We start from the raw sequence: 19,964 nt of genomic DNA, 5'->3' as shown, positions 1-19,964 counted from the left end.
TTTGATTTGCTTGCCTGGAAAGAAAGATGGAAATTAAAGCATAAACCCCATATGCCTACTGACCATAATTCTGCTGTTCTAATATAATATACACCCCCATTGATTTTCTTGACCTGGAATATAAGGAGGCTAAATTCACTAAGGCACTTAAAAATGCATTACCAGTTTAGTTATGTAGCCAATTAACGTCTATCCCCACTATCCCTCACTTACCACTTTCCTCACTTTTTATGTTCATGCCAAGATCTACAAACAACAATTTTTCCTATAACCTATACAATGTAGAAAGAAGAAAGAATAGTAGGGAGATAAATCAACTTTTATTTATGTGGAATACTCTGGCCACAGCCATATCATTTACCTTTCCAATATAAGCTGACAAGTAGGCATACTGTTACTAAGAATGATACAGTAACCATACAGAGAGTTGCAGTCAGCCTGGCAAATGAGCTCTTGGGATTATATCAATAAAGCAATAGGGAAGGGGGCAACAATTTCTCCTGTGCAGGTTTAGTGCCCTCAATAAAACTACAGCAGTATCTCAAATCCTTATGCTTGAGTGCATATTCTAATCTCAGACTCATCTAATTCTCTCACATAAAATGTTTGAGGGTTAAGACTGAGCAAAGCAAGCCCCGGGCTGAAAGGTATAATGACATCCCTTGTGAATTACTTCCTTGCTGATAAGGAATAAGCAATATAATGGGGCTCGCAAATAATGCAAATAATGAAATAGGTTACAACACTTCTACATTTATTGAGCAAGGTTTGTGACAAACTACATGATCCTGACACCAACACTATAAAAATAAAATATGCAATTTAGTATAAAAATGTGGGTCACATTTTTGTAAAAACTTGCAACCATAAATAACTTTTTAGACACGATACCACAAAAAACATATATTTGATTATTTCTGGACGGTACCAAAATGCCTGTCCTTATTTAAAATAAACACACAAGGGACCAAATTGTACTGATGGTCCGAACTAGAGTAGACCCATTCAATCAGATTTATCTATCTGTTGATTCACTATGCAACAATTGTTTCAAAAGGTTGAACCTCATCATCAGTCTGAAGAGATCTTGTGCATGGAGAAGAAAATGAAATATGAATGTGGATACAGGCAGTTAATCAAGGATAGCTTTGAAGTCATTATGAAGCGATGGCTCTGTCACTTCCTTTAGCAACTGGACAGTAGCTTCTGGCATTTGCTGAAGTAATGATATTTTACCTGTAAACATAGTGTCATTAAACAATCATAGTTCATGAAAAGGAACAACTCAGACCAAAATACACAAGACCACGAATATATACCAGTATAGTATCACACCAAACCCAAGCCAAATATACTGGAAAGATACTAAGTATCCTTCCTCTAGAGAGCTAGCATAGTGTAGTGCAGTGATGGCGAACCTATGGCACGGGTGCCAGAGGGGGCACTAAGAGCCCGCTCTGTGGGCATGCACGCAGTCACCCCAGTACAGAGTTCGCCAGAGTTAGTACCTAGAAAACCAGAGGAATGCGGGACTTTGCAATAAATAAGTTGGTTTTGGGTTGCAGTTTGGGCACTCGGTCTCTAAAAGGTTCACCATCACTGGTGTAGTGTTTTGAGACTTGGACTATGACTCTGGAAACCAGACTTTGAGTCCCCACTTGGCCATGAAACCCTCTGGGTGACCTTGGGCAAATCACATCCTCCCAGCCTCAGGGGAAGGCAATGACTAACTTTTGAACAAATCTTGCCAAGAAAATGCCATGATAGGTTCACCTTATGGTCTCCACAAGTTGGAAATGACTTGAAGGAACACAACAAAAACTCCATCATCCATGGTTGCAATGCCCTCTTAAGAAAGAAACTAGCTAGCTAATATATTAAAAATTCCACTCGAAGCATCATGTTGAATGTATTTTTAAATTAACAGTTACTACCAGAACCCCAATTCTCTTCAGGTTCATGGCATATGGGAAGGGCTTGCTGGCCCAAGGAACCTGTTGTCCTCTGATAGCTAGCTAACTGTGTCCTGGGACTAGGTGCAAAAAGAGTAGCGTGTCTGGTAACAGAAGAAAAGATAAACCTTCTCTTTCTCTCTCTGCGCGTGATTTCAACCAAAAAATAAACTGGGCATTTTTGATTTCTCCCCAAGGTGGCAGGGGGACTCAGTTAATCTATGGAGAGTGACTATCAACTCAGCTATCACTAATAAAAAACACAGAGAACTATATGGCTGAGATGTGCAACCAGGCCATTTGGATCAATGTTCTCAAAGAATAGCCCATATCAGATTAGATTTTATTACAAGAATGATGCTAGCGACTGTGCAGATAAGGGTCCCCAAGTACAACATGAAGTCCTAGGTAATATTTAACTGTGTATCATAAAAATCTACATATCCCCAATGCACCATAGTTACATCTATAAATATCTCAACTGAGTCAGGGCTCTCATACAACTGCCTCCCCACCCCTGCCAAAAGAGAAATGCCTTTCTCAGCAGCATCCCCTTATCCAAACTTTTTTTCCTCTTAAGTGACTGAAAACTGAGTGACTTTAAAAGTAAATTTGCATCTTTAATTGGAAATAACATCAGATACATTATTGTAATAAAAACAGATGGTTATTAATTAAAGATTTAATATACTGTACTTTAGTACAGCAAATGTGACTGAGAACTGCCAATGCACACATGGCAATGCTGACACATCTATCAATGTACACACAGCTATACATTTATCAATGTGTGGAGAGAAGCAGACCTATTTAGGACCACCAGTTCTTATGTACACGGCAACCAAATGTCTGCAGTTAAAAGGGGAACAAAATTGTTTCATTCAGACATTCCCCCTCACACATTTACTGTGGCTTCAGATCGAACAGGGAGTCAAAAAAACAGCCCTCCTTTCCTTGGAAGTTCAGTTCCAAAGTGTGCAGCCATCAGAAATGTGACAGAGGAGTCAGGCCAAGAAGACATCCCCCTCATAAGGTAGGGAACACATGAGGGGCAATGCCCAAACTGGGTTTAATAGGCAGAGAGTATCTGAAGTCCACAAATACAATATTAATCTTCATAGTGCACATCAGAGGTACTCTCTCCCTCTCTTTCTGCCTGTCTCTATTCCTGAAGGAAATATGTATATAAAGAATTTCAGAGTGGAGAAGTACTTACATACTGTGAGTGGTAGAAGAAGGCACTTGTAAATAGCCCTGTGAATTGTCAGTTTAACACTGAAGGCATGATAGCAAAGCCACTGGACTGCTTTGTAAGTAATTGGAGATGAAGCACCAGTAGGAGAAAAATAAATCTCTACAAGTAAAACAAATCAAGAAGAGTTTATTTAACAGATATATCTTGTTTAAAAGTGTGTGCATGTGTGTGTGCGTGCAAGAATATGAATTTGCTAAGGATCCATTACCCAGTGGAATAGCCAGAGTTGCAAAAATTATTTTTTGGACAACAATGCTCAGAATCTCCCAGTCACTATATCCAATGGCTAAGATGGCTGAGGGATTATGGGAGTTGTAGACGAAAGCAGTAATGTTTCCAAGATCTGGAAAAATCACATGCTTTGCTTGTGCAAGGGCACAAACCTAATCTCCAATTTAAAGAAAATGTAGCCCATGATGGGAAATCCTATTAACTCCTTTCATTAGTCAAAAATATGACGATGCCAGCTGGTAAAGTCATTGTTTTTGGATTGCACTGTGAGCTGTAGTCCAAAAAAGTAATCTTTCCAGGCTCTGAATGGGTTTTAAAGAGGAAGCAATGCAACCTCCCTAACAATGTCTTCAACTTCCTGTCTTTTAACCACCCACAACAATACATGCACAACAAATATCTGAAGGGGAAACTAAATGTACTTCTGGAGCCTTTGTATTCTACACAGAGCTGCTTCTCTTTAACACAAGGAGGAGGAATGGTTTTGTTGTCAACAACAACAACAAAAAATATCCTTGCCAGGCTTCTATCAACCCCAGTCTTTCCTCTAGCAGCCTTTCATCTGCTGTCTCCCTGAAAGCATGCTATGTTGGTAAAGATGGGACAAGGGGGAAGAAACACACAAATGAGATGGCTGCTTCTTGGGCAACCAGAAGCCTCAGTAAACAACTGTTCTTAGAAATACATTAGACTGAGAATGTATTAGCAAAGCTTTGGAGCCAAATGAAAGTAGACAGGACAGACCTTCTTTCATCTGCCTCACCTAGGCATAGAAAGCAAGTTACATGAAAAAGGGGTTGCACTGGATTTAACTTTTAAGTAATTAAAATTCAAATGAAATTGAGTTTGATTTATTGAAAGTTCTTTATTTTTCTTTATTCAAAAATAAAAGTTCTTTATTTTTAAAGTTTTTGAAACTCACCACCATGACGAGGAAGGTCAAGCACTCATCAAGACCTACTGACTAAAGCTAATAATTCTAAAGCTATTGCCTACAGCCAAAGATAATCAGAATGGAGAACAATGAGTTAAAATTAATGAACCTGGAGTAAGAACACCCCTGCTTAACCTAAACAGCTGCTTGTGGGGAAGGAAGGTGGGCCTGCACTACAGAAGGAAATGGCTAAATTTACCTTTCTACCTCCCATATTCCCAGTTCTGGTCATGTGAGAGTCCCTGCCTGACAATTTGAAGAGGAAGGGGATGAGAGACAGAGAAAGAGGGAGTGATGCAACATGCAGTGATATCTAGCTTTCTTGAAGAAAAAAGCAAATCAGAAAAAGCTGCTCCAACAGTGGTTCATTTCACCTACCTGAATTTTTGGCTTTCAAAAGAGAGAAGAAGTATGCAGCAGTATCAGAGATTATTTTCAGGAAGAAATCAGGGTTATTTTTAATTTTTTGGTTAAAGGGAAGCTGAAGAATACACGCATGAAACCTAGAATTAAACAAACATTCTTTTTTAAAACAGCAACAACACTCTCCACTATTAAAAATTTGCCTAAGTATGCTCAAAGGTTAAGTCTTGGTTAGGAAATAAATTCTACTGAATTTCAATGTTTTTCAGGCAATAAGTCAAACCACCCAGCTGTCCGAGAGAGGATGTCTTTGGCCATGGTGACACATCTTGTATCACTCTTACTCAACAATACCAGTGGCCTTCTAAAAGGCTACATTTGACTTTCCTTCACAGCTGCTGCCCAGACTGAGTAAAGATTAAAGAGGTAACTTGGGTGGTTTCTGATTACACCTTAAGCCATTCTTGTTTGGCCTTGATCAAAGTGTAAGTTCAGTATGATAAGCAGATGTTCGTGGAGAAGGGAGAAAAATAAATTCATGTAGAAGAAAAAGGATGCTCACACCCAAACTGATTAAAAGGTTATCAGTGCTTCAGAAAGTGAAGATGGGAACCTCATTTCTTTATGGGCAAGACTGAAAGGACATAGGTTGAAGTCCTGACAGATTTTATTTAGACACAATGTTCCAAGGGGAAAAATAGTTAATGAATGACATACTTGCCATCTAAATTTATACAACAAGGAAGATGAAGGGAGAGGCATGGGAGGGCTGAAGAAAGTGCAGTTAACCATATTGCAGTTTTGCTTCAGTCATGGTGAATTTAATCAGATGCTGATCTGCAGCACCCATCATGATCTGGGAATAATTTAGATCCACTTCTGGTTAAGGTCAGTTTGACTTAACCTTGACTTATAGACAGCTCCTCATGCAGGCACATTTTCAAGCCTTAGATTTGGTTCATTTCTGTCCGCTCAATTAATGTGTGAATCAAAATGTCACAGGACCTCAGTTGTGAGAAGGATCTCTGTAGTCACTTGACCATCCTGCTTAGTACTCTTTGACTGTACTGCTATGCCCTTTTATCTTCCCCCAGTTGTCTTTCTATAGCCTTCAGCTATTCTGCATGGAACCATTTTTTCCCCCTGATTATCAGGCAAAACTAATTTCCCTTCTAGTTCCTTTTTTCAGAATTTGGAAAAGCTGCTATTTGGACTACTGTGGCTATGCTGGCTGGGGGTTTGGAGACCTGAAGCTGAAAAACTAACATCCAAGAACCAGTTCCCCTCCAAAGGACTTACTTTTGTAAGGGCAGATTTCTCCTGTATCCAGGGAGGGTGTGTGTGTGTGCCAAAGCAGTAACCTATCATCATAACAGAAAATCAGCCTCTTCCACTCTGAATCAGACCATTGGGATAGTGGAAGAAGAGGCAGCTGGCAAGTCCTATTGGCAAGAAGCCTATCAACAACTGAGCCGCAACATTTTCTAACACATGGGCCAACTCTGTGACCTTCCCATTGGAAGGGTGGAGTTGGGCATCACTGATGGCCAGGTTGAAAAAAATTCTGTGGGGGGGGGGGCAGAGGGCTGGAAGGACTAGTGTACAAGGTGAGGGGTTTGCAGAAACAAGACTAAGGGGAAAACAACAACACAGAAGGTCTGAATCTGATGAGGATGGAACAACTAAAAGAAATATAATTGGTTTGGAGCTTTTGATCCAAAGGCAGTGCAGTATCTGTAGGAGACACAGGGAATTAGTGGTACTTCAGATGGTGTTGGATTACAATTCCCAGAATCCCTCACCACTGACTATACTGGTTAAAAAGGATGAAAGCTGGAACCAACACAGCTGGAGGTTTCCCTCTCTTTTTCTAGAAAGCAAGGAGTGGGCAATTGCTTACGGATCAGGGACTGCACCAGCCCCACAAAGAGAAATTGGCACTCATCCAAAGCAAAAGATGTAAAAATGTTTCTATGCCCAAATGCCGCCAAACACACTTTAAAAGTGTGGAGTAGACCTGCACTATGTTTCCCCCGCTGGCCATTTTAATCACTTCCTGGCAGAAAGAAAGGCTTCTTTCTGGCTTAAAACAGCCTGGGGAAAGGGAGCAAAAATATGGAAAAACTGCACTCTGTGGGGACGGAAAAACTATCTCTCTAAACGAAAACCTCAAAATCCTCATAGAGTACTGATATCTGTTAAGAACAACTCTACAGATCATCACAACAGCCAGCTAACACAGCTTTCAAGATATAATGCCTAAAGAACTAAAAGGATTTTTTTTAAAAAAAGAATAAATGTCCAGCTGTATCTGTGCCAAAATTATCATCCCACTAAATGAAAAGCATGAGGACAAGTATAGAACAGGAAATACATGCTTCCTAGATTCAAACACCAGAACACTGCTACCAGTGCAGCACAGATGATGCTGATTCTTCTACATGGCGTGGAAGAGAACATCCAGGGTCAAAAGCAATCTTGGAATTTATTAACCCACAGCACCTTCCAGTGGCCTTTGACAGTACTGAAGCTTGGAAATTATCACATACCTGTAGGCCTGCAGCAGAAGGATCTTGTAAACATTAATGCAGACTGTTTTAAGGCAATTGATCTAAATTTAGACAGGGAAAAACATTAAAAAATTAGAGCACATTTTTTGGAAGCTCCATCAATATAAATATATGTAAACAAATAAATGAGTCAAAATATATTAGGGATAATAATGTGTATGCAGAAAAGCAGGCGAACTGAAATCATAGCAGTTTTCATTACAGTGACATTAGTTGCCATGAAAAGCTTAGATTTGGCTGCACATTTGGATCCATTCTGCCTCAATCCAAGGGATCTTAAAGGCATCCCAATTATGTTTTTACTTCTCTCACCTGTAAATCTACAACCAAACTGTGGCATTTCAGCTGCAAGACAGCAAGCAGTTTCTTTCTCATGCTCACACCACCTCTGACACTAGAGTTGAAGGAGAGGCTGGATCTGATAGATGTACAGGCATAACTGCAATTGTAGCAGGGCAAGGAAGAGGGGAGAGAGAAAGAAAGAAAGGAGTGAGTGGGATGTAATAAACAATTTTACTTAAGCAATTGTCTGATTCAGTTGGATTTGAGGAAGTATCATTTATCTTAACTTGATTTAATAAAGTGCTGCTAGGTTGAAATAATGATATAAGAAACAATCTGCTTCAGAAAAATAAAGTGAAGTTTTAAAAAAATCCTCATACAGCCAATGCCAACATCTAAGAAATACTAAATAAACCAACAGTGTGGTGAACATTCCTTCTTTGGAGGTTTTTAAATAGAGGCTGGATGCGGGGGGGGGGGGGGTTGATTCTGTGTTCCTGCATGGCAGGGGGTTGGACAGGACTGTCCATGAGGTCTATTCCAACTCTATGATTCTAATACTTGTGCCTAAAATGAAAGAAACAGATTAACCCTAAACAATATACACTTCTGAGCTACTGACTTGAGCCAATGACTTGCTGTACAGTTTAATATTATTGCTGAATGGTTGTGTGAAATGGTCGTAATTCTTTAATCAGAGAAGCCTACACAAATATCTACAGAATGTAGCATCCACCAGTCTTAAAATACAACTATGGGAGTGGGTCTAGGATATTTGATTCCCCCCCCCCACCCCGTGGCTAGTTTGGGACTGCAAATACAGCAACCAGAAAAGTTAGCAGGTAACTGAGAAGTGGCTGAACCAGCTTCATGGTTCACAAGTTGTAGATTTCATGCTGTCTGAAGGTCTGCATGGATCAGCTTCCAGCCAACATATTCACTGGAGCTATCAGTGAATTTAACACATTCTGGTTGAATAACAATCTACTTTAATATTTCTTAAATCCCATAATCCAGGTCAACTGACAAGCAAAACAACCTCTGCATAAGCAATACATTCACTGCTTAAATATTCATTTCCGCAACCACAGTCTTCATTTAATCTCTTCATTAATCTATCAATTAAAAGCAAGTACTGTAGTCCTAACATTAATATAGGTATTGTGTATTGTTCCTATTTACCTGGAGTAATCGCTATATATTTCAAGAGTCTGTGTATCAATTAAAAATCCACACCATGGGAAGACGCAGTGAGGTGGTAACTGTTTGAACCCCGAGCATCCAGGTAGATCTTCATCAACAGAAAAATTCACAACTGTCTTAGATGGGTTTATAACAAAGCCATACTCTGGAATCCCCATGGCTAGGGTTCTAGGTTAAAGCAAATGCATGGTTAAAAGTGCCAAACAGGTGCATAATAAATGACAGTGGGTGCATCTACAATGTAGAAATAATGCAGTATGACACCACTTTAAGTGCTGCACAGTAGCTCCATCCTATGGAATCCTGGGATTTGTAGTTTCACAAGGTCTTTAGCCTTCTCTGCCAAAGCATGCTGCTGTCTCACAAAACTACAAATCCCAGAATTCTGTAGGATGGAGCCATGACATTAAAAGGGTGTCAAACTGCATTATTTTTACAGTGCAGATGCTGCCACTGTCTCTACTCTGATTTCTTCTCCTCTACCAGGATAGGGAAAAATCATAGCAAACTTAAGAGGAAATGGAACACTGATCATTGTAAACAAGAAGGTAATTGGATCTATAGGACTGTTTTTAGACATTCCTCTTACTCTAAGGAAGAGAAACAAAATAGGCACAAAATTGAATAAATGATTATTGTTTGATTATAATGGCTAGAATTGTTCATTCTAAGTATGTGGCAATGTAACCTTATCAGTGGGCAACAAAACCCTAAATGAGAGGCTGGTTTTACTAGCCGAGTTCAGAAAGGGAGAGCTGGAGGGGAGAGGTGCTGCAGTTTCCAGGGATAGCAATTTGGCTCCTTTCGCCTATAACAGGATAGACAGATTCTCAATTATGCATTTTCGAAGGGCCAAAAGGAAAAATCCCTTATAGTAGAAACTCTATTACTGTATGTATTTGCACCTCTTTCATAACTTTTTGATTACAGCTTTAAGATTGCAATATTGCTGAACAGCATAGTCAGAAGAGTCTTGCATTCAAATCTTGCGCTGGCATCTCATTAAATGCACTGGACTTTGGGAGTTTGGATATGTGTTCAGTTTATTATATAATCTGATGTATGGTTGTTGTTGATTTTTTTAAAAAAATATTCAGCACCACCATCATACAATAAATTATATAGCTGGGTTATTTTTTTTAATCCCTGATTCCTTTTATTTCTTGAGCTTTCATTCTCCTTTTGAACTCATCCAGCAAATACAGACCCTTTTTAAGGAGTTCTCCACTCACTAGTACAAACCAATAATTCATACATGTTACATTAACATACTTCTGCACCAATAAAAACATTTATCAGCTTTTATAAACTAGGCAAGGATGGCAAATCTCCATGTTTTTCTGGCTTCTCAAAGTTCATTTTTCTTCTGTGAATTATGAGAAAGACTGGTACACAGCAAGATCCATCTCCAGCCCATTGTGCTCAAAAGCTGGAAATCTAGTTCAAATGTCAGCAGACACAGCACGTATACTTCTCTTTGAATGTCATCACAGCCTCAAGGGCTTTGTTATAAACTTGCTTTATTTTAGTCTTTCATCTACAGCTCTATCTATCTATATACATATCATGAGTCAAAAATGCCAGGAAATTATTTTCATGCCTAGTACCACATTCACTCTTGTATGTATACTTAGGCAGAAAGCAGCATATACATGGTTATGATTGCCAGTATCAGCTATCTGTATGGAAGGAAATATGGGAAAACAGAGCAGAACAAGGGCAGGTTATCTTTCAATTCCTTCGTGGACAGATAGATCTAGAAAGAATCAAAGCACAAGGAAAGGTAACTCAACTTTCCACTAAAAACGTGGATCAAGTTTATATCATACCTCAAAAACATTTTTGCTTGTGTTAAATGAGGTGTAACAAGCAAGAAGTCATCTGTTAAACGCATCAGCACTCTGGAATATTTTAAAAAGAGTGTTACATTGGTCTTGAGAACAATCTAGTTTTCATAGTATGAATGACTAATTCTTGGTTATCATACAAAACAGTTTCTAAAATCTGTTTCTCAGAACATTTTCTCTCCCATCAAAACTGAAAACATCAAACACTTGTAATCACTTTATTATCCCAAATTGATACGTTTGCCTCTTTTTACCCTTATGCAGTAGGATAGGAGCATTCTGTCTTCCACAGCCCTGCTTTGTTGAAAAATTCATGGAGAACCAAACCTATACATTTGGATATATTGGTACCAAATTTCAGCCACTTGCTATGAAGATTTTTTATATAACCAACACACACACACACACACACACACACACACACACACACACAGAGAGACAACAAAAAACAAACAACGCCCCCAGCAAACAACAACAACAAAAATTCTAAACAAATTTACTTGTATTTGCCCCTGGGTTACTTTTTTGTCCGAACAAGTAATATTTATTTTGGCAAACTATGGTCCAAAATACACTGCAGAAATAATCCGGTTTCAGAATGCTATAACTGCCCAGGCTCAATGCTGGGGAATCCTGGGAACTGTAGTTCTGAGAGACATTTAGACTTCTCTGGCAGAGAGCTTTGGTGCCACAATAAACTATAGTTCCTATGATTCCCTAGCATTGAGTCAAGGCCGTTAAAGCGGTCTCAAACAGGATTATTTCTACAGTGTGTTTTGGACCCAAGATGCACTGGAGTAGATTATGTTCTCTGGTCATGAGGAGATTGATCCATTTGGGAGAAATCAGAATTTCTTCTTGGGGTAGGGAGCACCGAACTGTCAGAAAATGAATATCTTTTGCTTTTATTCTTCTTTTTATTTCCTGGCTCTCAGTATTGGTGTACAGTAAATACATATCCACAAAGCCTACTTTGGCTAAGAGGGATTTTTACACCCAGCATTCTCAGTGAGATCAGAAAATATGCCACAACTCAACAATGCAAGTTTTTTAAAAAAATCTTACTGTATGAGGCTTAAAATTATGCCAAATAAGCAGAGGCACTGATACTTTTGCCAAATTTATTATCATCATCAGTCAACTTATTTGGATAAATGAGTTTGTGGCATTCTAATTGATTTGTTTAAGAAGCTGACTTGTCTGGTCATTGGCCACTGGGCAGAGAACATGAGCTTATAAGAAAATGTTCTGTTTTTATGAAAGCTTAAACAAGGACAATAGGGCAAGTTAGTGTCCTCCTACCTCATGGATCTCAAAGTTAAATTGAGAACGGTTGCAGAAAATTATTGTTTATCAAAACTGATTTTTTTCCTCTTGTCTCCTGGATAGAAATGGAATTTCTGCCCTGCTTCCTATTTTCAGTACTTTCAATATGGCTTATGAAGGACAGTAGACATTGGGAAAAAACCTCTGAAAAGCTAAAGCAGAGAAATCCAGATTCACCTTGTCCCCTCAGTCTTACATCATAAGGCTGAAAGAACATCCTTTCTTGCCACTGGGGCTTTCATATGAAAGAAGTTCATGATGAATTCACTAAACCCCTTCAAAGAGAAGGCTGAAGAGACCACAGGGGTCTCTCTACTCTGAGTTGCCATGGTTAAGCATTACGACAGGGAAGGAGCCATCCAAATAAGGATTCACCACAGAAGCAAAAAGAGTTACCAAAAGAAGCATTTATGCCAGCTTCTCTGAGACTCAACCAACAGATAAGCACATGAAGCTTATGTGGGAAGAAGAGTCAGTGATCCTGATCAGGAAATTCCAAGGCAGTTTTCAACACTACTTTTTTGTTTAAAACTCTTGTTTAAAATTGTGTTTGGTTAGAACAAACACAGAACACAATAATGAAATCTTAGCTAATGCTACTTTTTTGTAATGGGACTTAAGGCACAAAGTGTTTTATTTATCCCCAAATAAGATGTGCTTGTTACTCCACCCACAGAGTAACCAGAGGCTTGACCAATTATTCTCCCATTTTTGTGCTGCTCTTTGGAAGAAGCAATTCCACATTTGTAGTATATGACAGAAGACTTGGATATTGGAATAAAGTGAGTGACAGATTTCTCCCCACTCAGGTTTCTTGCAATATGAAGGAAACTCACTTCACTTGGCAGGCAAGGGATAGGTGGACTCTGGTGCTAGATTTATTGTCATTAGTACAGCCATCTTTGTGGACTATTGGTTAAAGAAAATCTTCCATCTTCCTTTCACCTTTGGCCAAGAGATTTCATGTTTGCCTTCCCTGATGGTGAATATTTATGCTGATTTCAGTACAGTGAGTTTGAAGCTTCAGGAATAACTATCGGCAAGAAATAGCAGTATATACAGTGCAGCTGCTCCATATGCGGGTGCACCATACATGGCTTCTGGTTTACGCGGAAGCCATGCGGCAATTAAATGGTGCACACACCCTGCCACAAGGACGAGCCCCATTATACTGAATGAGGCTTGAACATACATGTTATTCAACTTACGCAGGGGTTCCAGAATGGATTCCCCGTGTAAGGCAAAGCTCCACTGTATTATATATTTATTGTTGTTGTTATCTTCCCTCGAGTCAACTTCGACTCAAAGAGACCCTGTGGACAAGACACCTCCAAGAATTCCAACTTCTCTACTTAGTTCCTGCAAGCCCATGCCTGTGTCCCTACGACTAAGTGCATCCATCCAGCATGCAGTTTTCCTCTCTTTCTTCTCCCCTCAACCTTTCCTAGCATTATTGTCTTTTTCCATTATATGGCCAAACCATATCAGCCTCAATTTAATCATCTTGACTTCCAAGGAAATCTCTGGCTTGATCTGTTCCAAGACCCATCTGTATGACTATGGTATCCTGATCACTCTTTTCCAGCACTACATCTCAAATTAGTTAATTTTTCTTCCGGCTGCTTCCCTGACTGTCCAACTCTCGCATCCATACATGGTGATAAGGAATACAATGGCTTGGATGATCCTAAATTTTGGACTAGTGGTATATCTTTACTCTTATACAATGGTGTTTTTACACACACACACACACACACACACACACACACACACACAAAACCACGGTACACTTAATTTAATTTGGATTTGAATCATCTACTGAGTTTTCACTGAAAATATTTTGATTACTGGGAGCCAACTTACATCCCTACCCTGGGGGAAAAGCAAGATATAAATCAAAGCAAAGTAGATCCATACCCATCCTTCTGTATGCCCTGTAGTAGCTTGTTCTCCATGTCTCCATAGCACAGATTGCAAAGCAAAGTGGACAAAATGGAACCTTGGGGGATTCCACAGCACTGGACATAGTACCTGGCAAACATGAGGAACCAAAAAAACCACTATCATATATACACACAGCCCAAACATCCAAACAACATGTAATGTCAGAAACCTGTAACACTGGGAGTACTTTATTTAAAAAAATAAAATTAAATTTAACAATCCTGAAAACAGAATGAGTGTGAGTAGGATCAAGGAACTAGGAGAAGTTGCCCCTTTCCTCAAGTGCCACTTCTCTGATGCAAACCTCTCATTCCCACACCATTCAAATGCTTAATTTAATCCCAAGGTGGGAGAATACAGGCACAGTACAAAAGTCCATGAGCATAAACTACAGAGTCAAAGCAAAAGATCAGTTAAGTCTAGAATTCTGTTTCTTACAATGGCCAGCCTCTGGAAGAGCACAGGCATAACAACCACAACAATCACTATGCTCTTTTGCTTTTCTTTTAAGTATCTAAGAGAGAGCCAGCATGGTATAGATGGAAAACTTTGGCGACCAGAATTTGAATCTCCGTTTGGCCATGGAGACTCACTAGGTGACCTTGGGCAACTCATGTTCTCTCAGCCTCAGAAGAACGCAAACACAAATCTCCTCTGAACACATCTTACCAAGAAAACCCCGTGACAGGTTTGTCTTAGAGTCATCATAAGTTGGAAATGACACATAATAAAAGGCACACAACGATTTAACCAAGGCTATGGACAGAGAAAGATACAAATCCCAGTAATCAAAGTACAGTGTTCGAGAGAGACTCAAAATGAACCTGAGAGCATACAATCACTTCACTACCTATGCAATGCTCCCAGACAGTATCCAAAGATTTAATTGACCTGTACCCACAATACTCTGCAAACCAGGACATTCCAAAGCTTTACTGAGGCCTTTGTCAAAGGCTGCTCACAGGCTCTGGAAATTAAGCTCTCCTCCTCCATTCTGCAAGCAGGCAAAGAACTTTTCTACAGTGAGCCCTCCTTATCCACAGATTCAAGCATCCACAGCATTAAAATATTCAAAAAAGTATAAATTTCTAATAATAAACCTTGATCTTCCATTTTATATATGGGTCACCATTTTCCTCTGACATTATATTTAATGGGACTTGAGCAACCACAGATTTTGGTATCCATGGGGGATCCTGGAACCAAACCCCAGTGGATAACAAGGACCCACTGTATTTAGGCAAGCCTTTGTTGGTTGATCTTGCTTGGTCTGGTAGGACTGGGTTTTATTTTACCCCCAAAGGAGCTATATTTTCTTTATTGCTGTGCTTTAAACTATATTTTAATTTAACTGTGTTTTAATATCTGAACTTATTTTTTGTTTCAACTTTTTAAAAAATCTGACTTGCTCAGAGACACCCTGAGCCATGCTTGACAAGAACAGCATACAAATCCAACAAATCACTTTTTGAAACGTTTCTCTAAAATAAATGTGTTGTAATGAAAGAAAAGAAACTAGACGAGAAGGAACAACAGGGCATTTTACCCTGATCTCTTGGGAGTTTTGTTTCTTTACTTGTAGGAAGCTTGGGAAAGCAACTATGATTCTTCATTCTTGTACAGCAGAGCTGGGCAGCTCCAGTAGGCTGAGGCACAAAATTTGTTCCCTATCAGTACCCATTCACTGTGATCTGCTTGCTGCTGCTTAACTATGGTTGCAGATTGTGTGGCTCAAATTTGATGGTAACTGGGGTAAGCCCCATTAAAAGCAAGTATTTTCTTTGCTTGAAGTTACTGTGACTGTTTGTTGATAAAACCACTTGCTGCCAAATTTTAGAAGCAACCACAAGGAATTTAAAGGTCTCTTTCTTTTCCATCTTCCAGTTAGCACAAGTGATACTGGCTGAGACTGCTGTGCAAGTATGAGAAAGTGTTGAGCTTTCTATCCTAGGTGCTTTTTAGATCAAAATTCCATCTATTTCCCACAATACAGTGGTACCCCGGGTTACGAAATTAATTCGTTCCGCGGTTAATTTCGTAACCCGAAATACCTTCGTAAGCCGAATTCCCATAGGCGCTAATGGAAAAATAGCTCTCTGCTGCCCTCCGGTGGCGGAAAATAGCGCCGCGGTTTTTTCGTAACCCGAAGAAACCTTCGTAAGCCGAAGCAATAAATCCCTATGGGATTTTTTCGTATCCCGAAAAATTCGTAACCCGGCGCATTCGTATCCCGGGGTACCACTGTACAATGGTTGAACAAAAGCCCATCAGCACCAATGGTGTTCCCTCATCAGATTTTGTTTGAGTACATGGGTCCACAAAGGACATTTTTTAAGCCCTGATCTCAGCCAGTCACAGCATCATCATAGAGAGATCAATGTTCCAATCTGCCATCTTCCAGTGGAAATGAAGTCTACTGCCACCCTCAGGAAAAATGGTGAGACATAAATAAATAGATTGGTGATTGCCACATGATGACCTTAAAGTGGTGTCAGTAATTTCTGGGCTTCTAATTTGTATGAATTTATAACAAAAATAAATGTCAGGGTCTTATGAAATGTGGTATTAGCCCAGATTTTGTACACCAGACTGAAAAAGCATTCATTGAGAACCAAAAAAAAAGACGTCATTCTGATAGACTTTGATCTTTTTTCCTTGTCAGCTTCAATCACACATATAAATCTACTCTTCAGAAATACAGCCAGTACTGTGTATCTTGGTGATAGCTATTTATCTAGCGTGTGTAGCCTCCAATAATCATCCTAGCTTTAAACTTTCCTACTGAATCCCAATCTAATCTCAGTTCTTAGGCTTGGAAGGTCATCTAATTATGCCCAAAGTAAATAGTTTTAACAAAAATAACTTCTCAACCAAAAGGCAAATTCATCATATTCTTCTACAAATACCTAATGGAATTTTGAACAAGACTTTCTGTTGGTTCAACAGCAATCAGACTACAGCCTACAAAACCCAGCCGAAGTCTCTGAAGAAGAAGGCATCTGGAAGGAGTAAGAATCAGCCTTGACTAACAACTTTGCAAAGTTTCAAGTAGTCACAATGGCTGCAGATTCTCTAAACAAGTAGATAAAATTCATCTCTCAGTAGCCAGTACTGATGAAATACCCTCTTTTGAGGGCTATTGTGTGGAGAACAAAACAATACTTTTGGCCTAACACAGAGGAAGTATAGAACAGATTGTCCAAGACTGTACGGGTTCCAGGACCACTGTGGATACCAAAATCTGTGGATGCTCAGATCCCATTATATACAAAGAGTTAGGAAAATGCTGTCCCTCACATGAAATGGTAAAATCAGGGTCTGATTTTCTGACATATTTTTGTGAATATTTTCAAGCCATGGATGGTTGAATATGTGGATGCAGAATCCATGGATACAGAGGACCGACTGTATTTAGCAGTTCAGTGATGCTAAACACTATAGGTATATTTTCTGTAAAAAAATGTGCATGTGTGTTTGTTATAACAAAAATCTGTAAAAATAAAATCTGTGTTTTGGGATTTTAAACAAATATGCTCAAGCTAATCAACTTAAAAGTAGCTCTTACCCATATGAGTAAAAGTGCATTAACCTGCTGTATGCCTAACACAACTTTGGTTAAAGGCCTCTATAGGTCTGCAGCCCTTGTAATATGTGTATGTATATACATATTAGGGATTGAAATTATATTTTAAAACTTGGGAGAAAATTCTAAAGAGGAATTTCTCAAATGGAAGGGATTAGGGATTGAAAATTTGGGGAGAAAATCTCCCAAAAGGAAACCCTGAGAAGTCCTGATTAAATTTCTTTCTATCCCACTGCCCTTTCAGACACCCTGAATAAATTTGAGGACGACACTTCTGCCTCCCCCTGACTAAGGCTCACTGAGGCTTTTGCATTGGCCATGTAGTGGCCAGCAGACAGAGAAGCGAGAGGGATTGCCAGTGAGAAGGTTCTGATAGCTGGTCCACAATTGGAAAATACTTTGAGGATCTTGGAGGAACCTAGTAGCTCCTGGAGGATGCCTGCACTGTCACAAGGTTGCGAGTTCAATGCCAGCCAAGGGCTCAAGCTTGACTCAGGCTTGCATCCTTTTGAGGTCGCTAAAATGAGTATCCAGCTTGATGGGGGCAATTAGCTTACACATTGTGAACTGCTTAGGGAGTGCTTAAGTGCACTGATAAGCAGTATAGAAATGTACTTGTTATTGCTATTGCTATTTACTGGCTATGACCAATGTTGATGGATGCTCCTCCATTACTACTTGCTCACCAGCTCCCTTCCAGCAGCTACTACAAGGGCATGCCATGGAAGTGGCAAGGAAATAGCTGAGCAAGGTTAATCCATCACCATCTATGACCGCAATCAATCCTCCTCACTCAATGGGAGGGGGTGAGAGGGGAAAAAAGAGAGAAGTTTGCTATGCCAGTCATTGACGGATGACCCTATTTACTTGCTCAGTTGCTCCTTACACTCCCCAATGACCACTATATGGTCGTGAGGGAGGACATGAAAAAGATGTGTGATGAATGCTGAAACTTGCACATCTTCCAGAAACATTCCTGCAGTGAACAGAAATTTATTTAAATTGCTTGTTCTCCCCAGAAGAAACAAATAATTTAAACAAACACATCCCTATTAGGAATGGAAATAATATTCATAATTAGTTGTCCCCTAGTTGAAAAACAGGTTTCCCAAACATTGGGAAGATTAATTGATCAGCAAGAACTCTATGTAATTTTCTACCAGTACTCAAATATTCCAAAAAAAAAATTGGGGTGATATATTTTGTGAAAAAAACACGTAGGGTTTTTTTGGCACAAAACTCCCCCCTGCTTCCTGTACAGAAAAAAAAATACCTCACTATTTTTCACTGCAGAATAATTCCTCTACAACACTTGAGGAATTCTGAACACAGGAAGAATACTACAGAAGCACTGCTCTGCTCCAAAAGTGGGAAGGAAACTACTGTACTGTAATTATTCATCTTTGCATGCAAGGATGAAACAGCTAGGTTACATATGGCTCTCTCTCTCATACACACAATCTCTGTGATGTAGGATGTGCAACATCAAACATGATAATCCCTTCTATCTCTTTTAAAGATTAAAAAAGACATCAGTTTCTGATGAATTATTATTATAATATTTATTTACATCCCACCCACCCCCATCCCAAAGATGGAATGCAAAGCAAACATATTTTTGCCACTAACAACATTTACCAGCAAATAACTGATGAAGTGTGCTTTGGTTCCTGAGATGCTGTGGAATAATAAATATGCTAACTTTAAAATGCTACAACATTTCTTTTGAATACTGATTGATTCTATTTCTAATACTGATTATTTCTAAGTGGCCCTTGGTCATTTGTTTCCTCTTGGCCTCAGTTTCTCACCTGTGAAGTAGACAGTGTGGACAAAATCAAATAAGACTGTTGCAAAAATGAAAGAGGAATGTTATCCAACTTGGGTGCCTGAAACGGGCTGGTAGATAAGCTTTACAGAGACAAATTCAACGTTTTGGCCCAGCAGCATGTCACCAGGTCATTCTATTTAGTATTTGAAAATTTCTTGTAAGGTAGCAAGGGGGGGAAAAAAGAGAGATTACCTGTCCTTAATTTTCAGGATACTGTTTCGGATGAACTGCAAGAAAAACTTTGAGAGGCTGGAACTGGTCTCTTTCAAAGAAACACTCTAAGTAACAAAAAGCAAAACACACAAACAACTCAGATTGACTATTCTAATGTTGTACAGGAACATTTCACATGCGCACTAATGTGCAGCACATTTTTTGGCCACCCCTTGCCAAACAACAACAACAACAACACATTAGCTTTTCACCTCTGTGACATGGAAGTTCTTCAGCCAAAAAGGTCTACACATTTTGGGATGCATAGTATACAGATCGTATTGATATTGTAAGAGGCAAAGAATACAGATTCCCACAAAAAAGAATTATGATATTGGTCTAATATTAGATTTTAACATGTTCATAGTTTCAGTGTAAATGATGCATCTGGAACATCCACAGGCAAACTTTCAAGAACTTGTCATAAAAG

At 39.2% G+C, this 19,964-nt stretch overlaps 1 protein-coding gene across 2 annotated transcripts in view; it reads right to left on the bottom strand.

The window, feature by feature from the left end:
- Positions 1–371: 371 nt before the first annotated feature.
- The window catches only part of TERT (telomerase reverse transcriptase), a 28,761-nt gene continuing 9,168 nt past the window's right edge, over positions 372–19,964 (bottom strand). The window contains exons 7-14 of one of the 2 annotated variants that reach the window (XR_006103379.1): positions 19,514–19,599; positions 13,881–13,994; positions 10,620–10,691; positions 8,770–8,958; positions 7,618–7,744; positions 7,285–7,346; positions 3,169–3,306; positions 372–1,236 (exon numbers count right to left, since the gene is read on the bottom strand). Coding sequence is in view for 1 of the 2 variants with exons in the window: in XM_042461897.1 (XP_042317831.1) it covers positions 1,133–1,236; positions 3,169–3,306; positions 4,751–4,875; positions 7,285–7,346; positions 7,618–7,744; positions 8,770–8,958; positions 13,881–13,994; positions 19,514–19,599 (945 nt within the window). In the remaining variant the exon portion in view is untranslated. Of the gene's footprint in view, positions 1,237–3,168; positions 3,307–4,750; positions 4,876–7,284; positions 7,347–7,617; positions 7,745–8,769; positions 8,959–10,619; positions 10,692–13,880; positions 13,995–19,513; positions 19,600–19,964 lie in introns of both variants that reach the window. The other variant, XM_042461897.1, reaches the window with a different exon arrangement.

This window comes from Sceloporus undulatus, chromosome 4 (assembly GCF_019175285.1).
Source record: "Sceloporus undulatus isolate JIND9_A2432 ecotype Alabama chromosome 4, SceUnd_v1.1, whole genome shotgun sequence".
Taxonomy (NCBI): domain Eukaryota; kingdom Metazoa; phylum Chordata; class Lepidosauria; order Squamata; family Phrynosomatidae; genus Sceloporus; species Sceloporus undulatus.
This window is presented reverse-complemented; position numbering and strand designations above follow the sequence as displayed.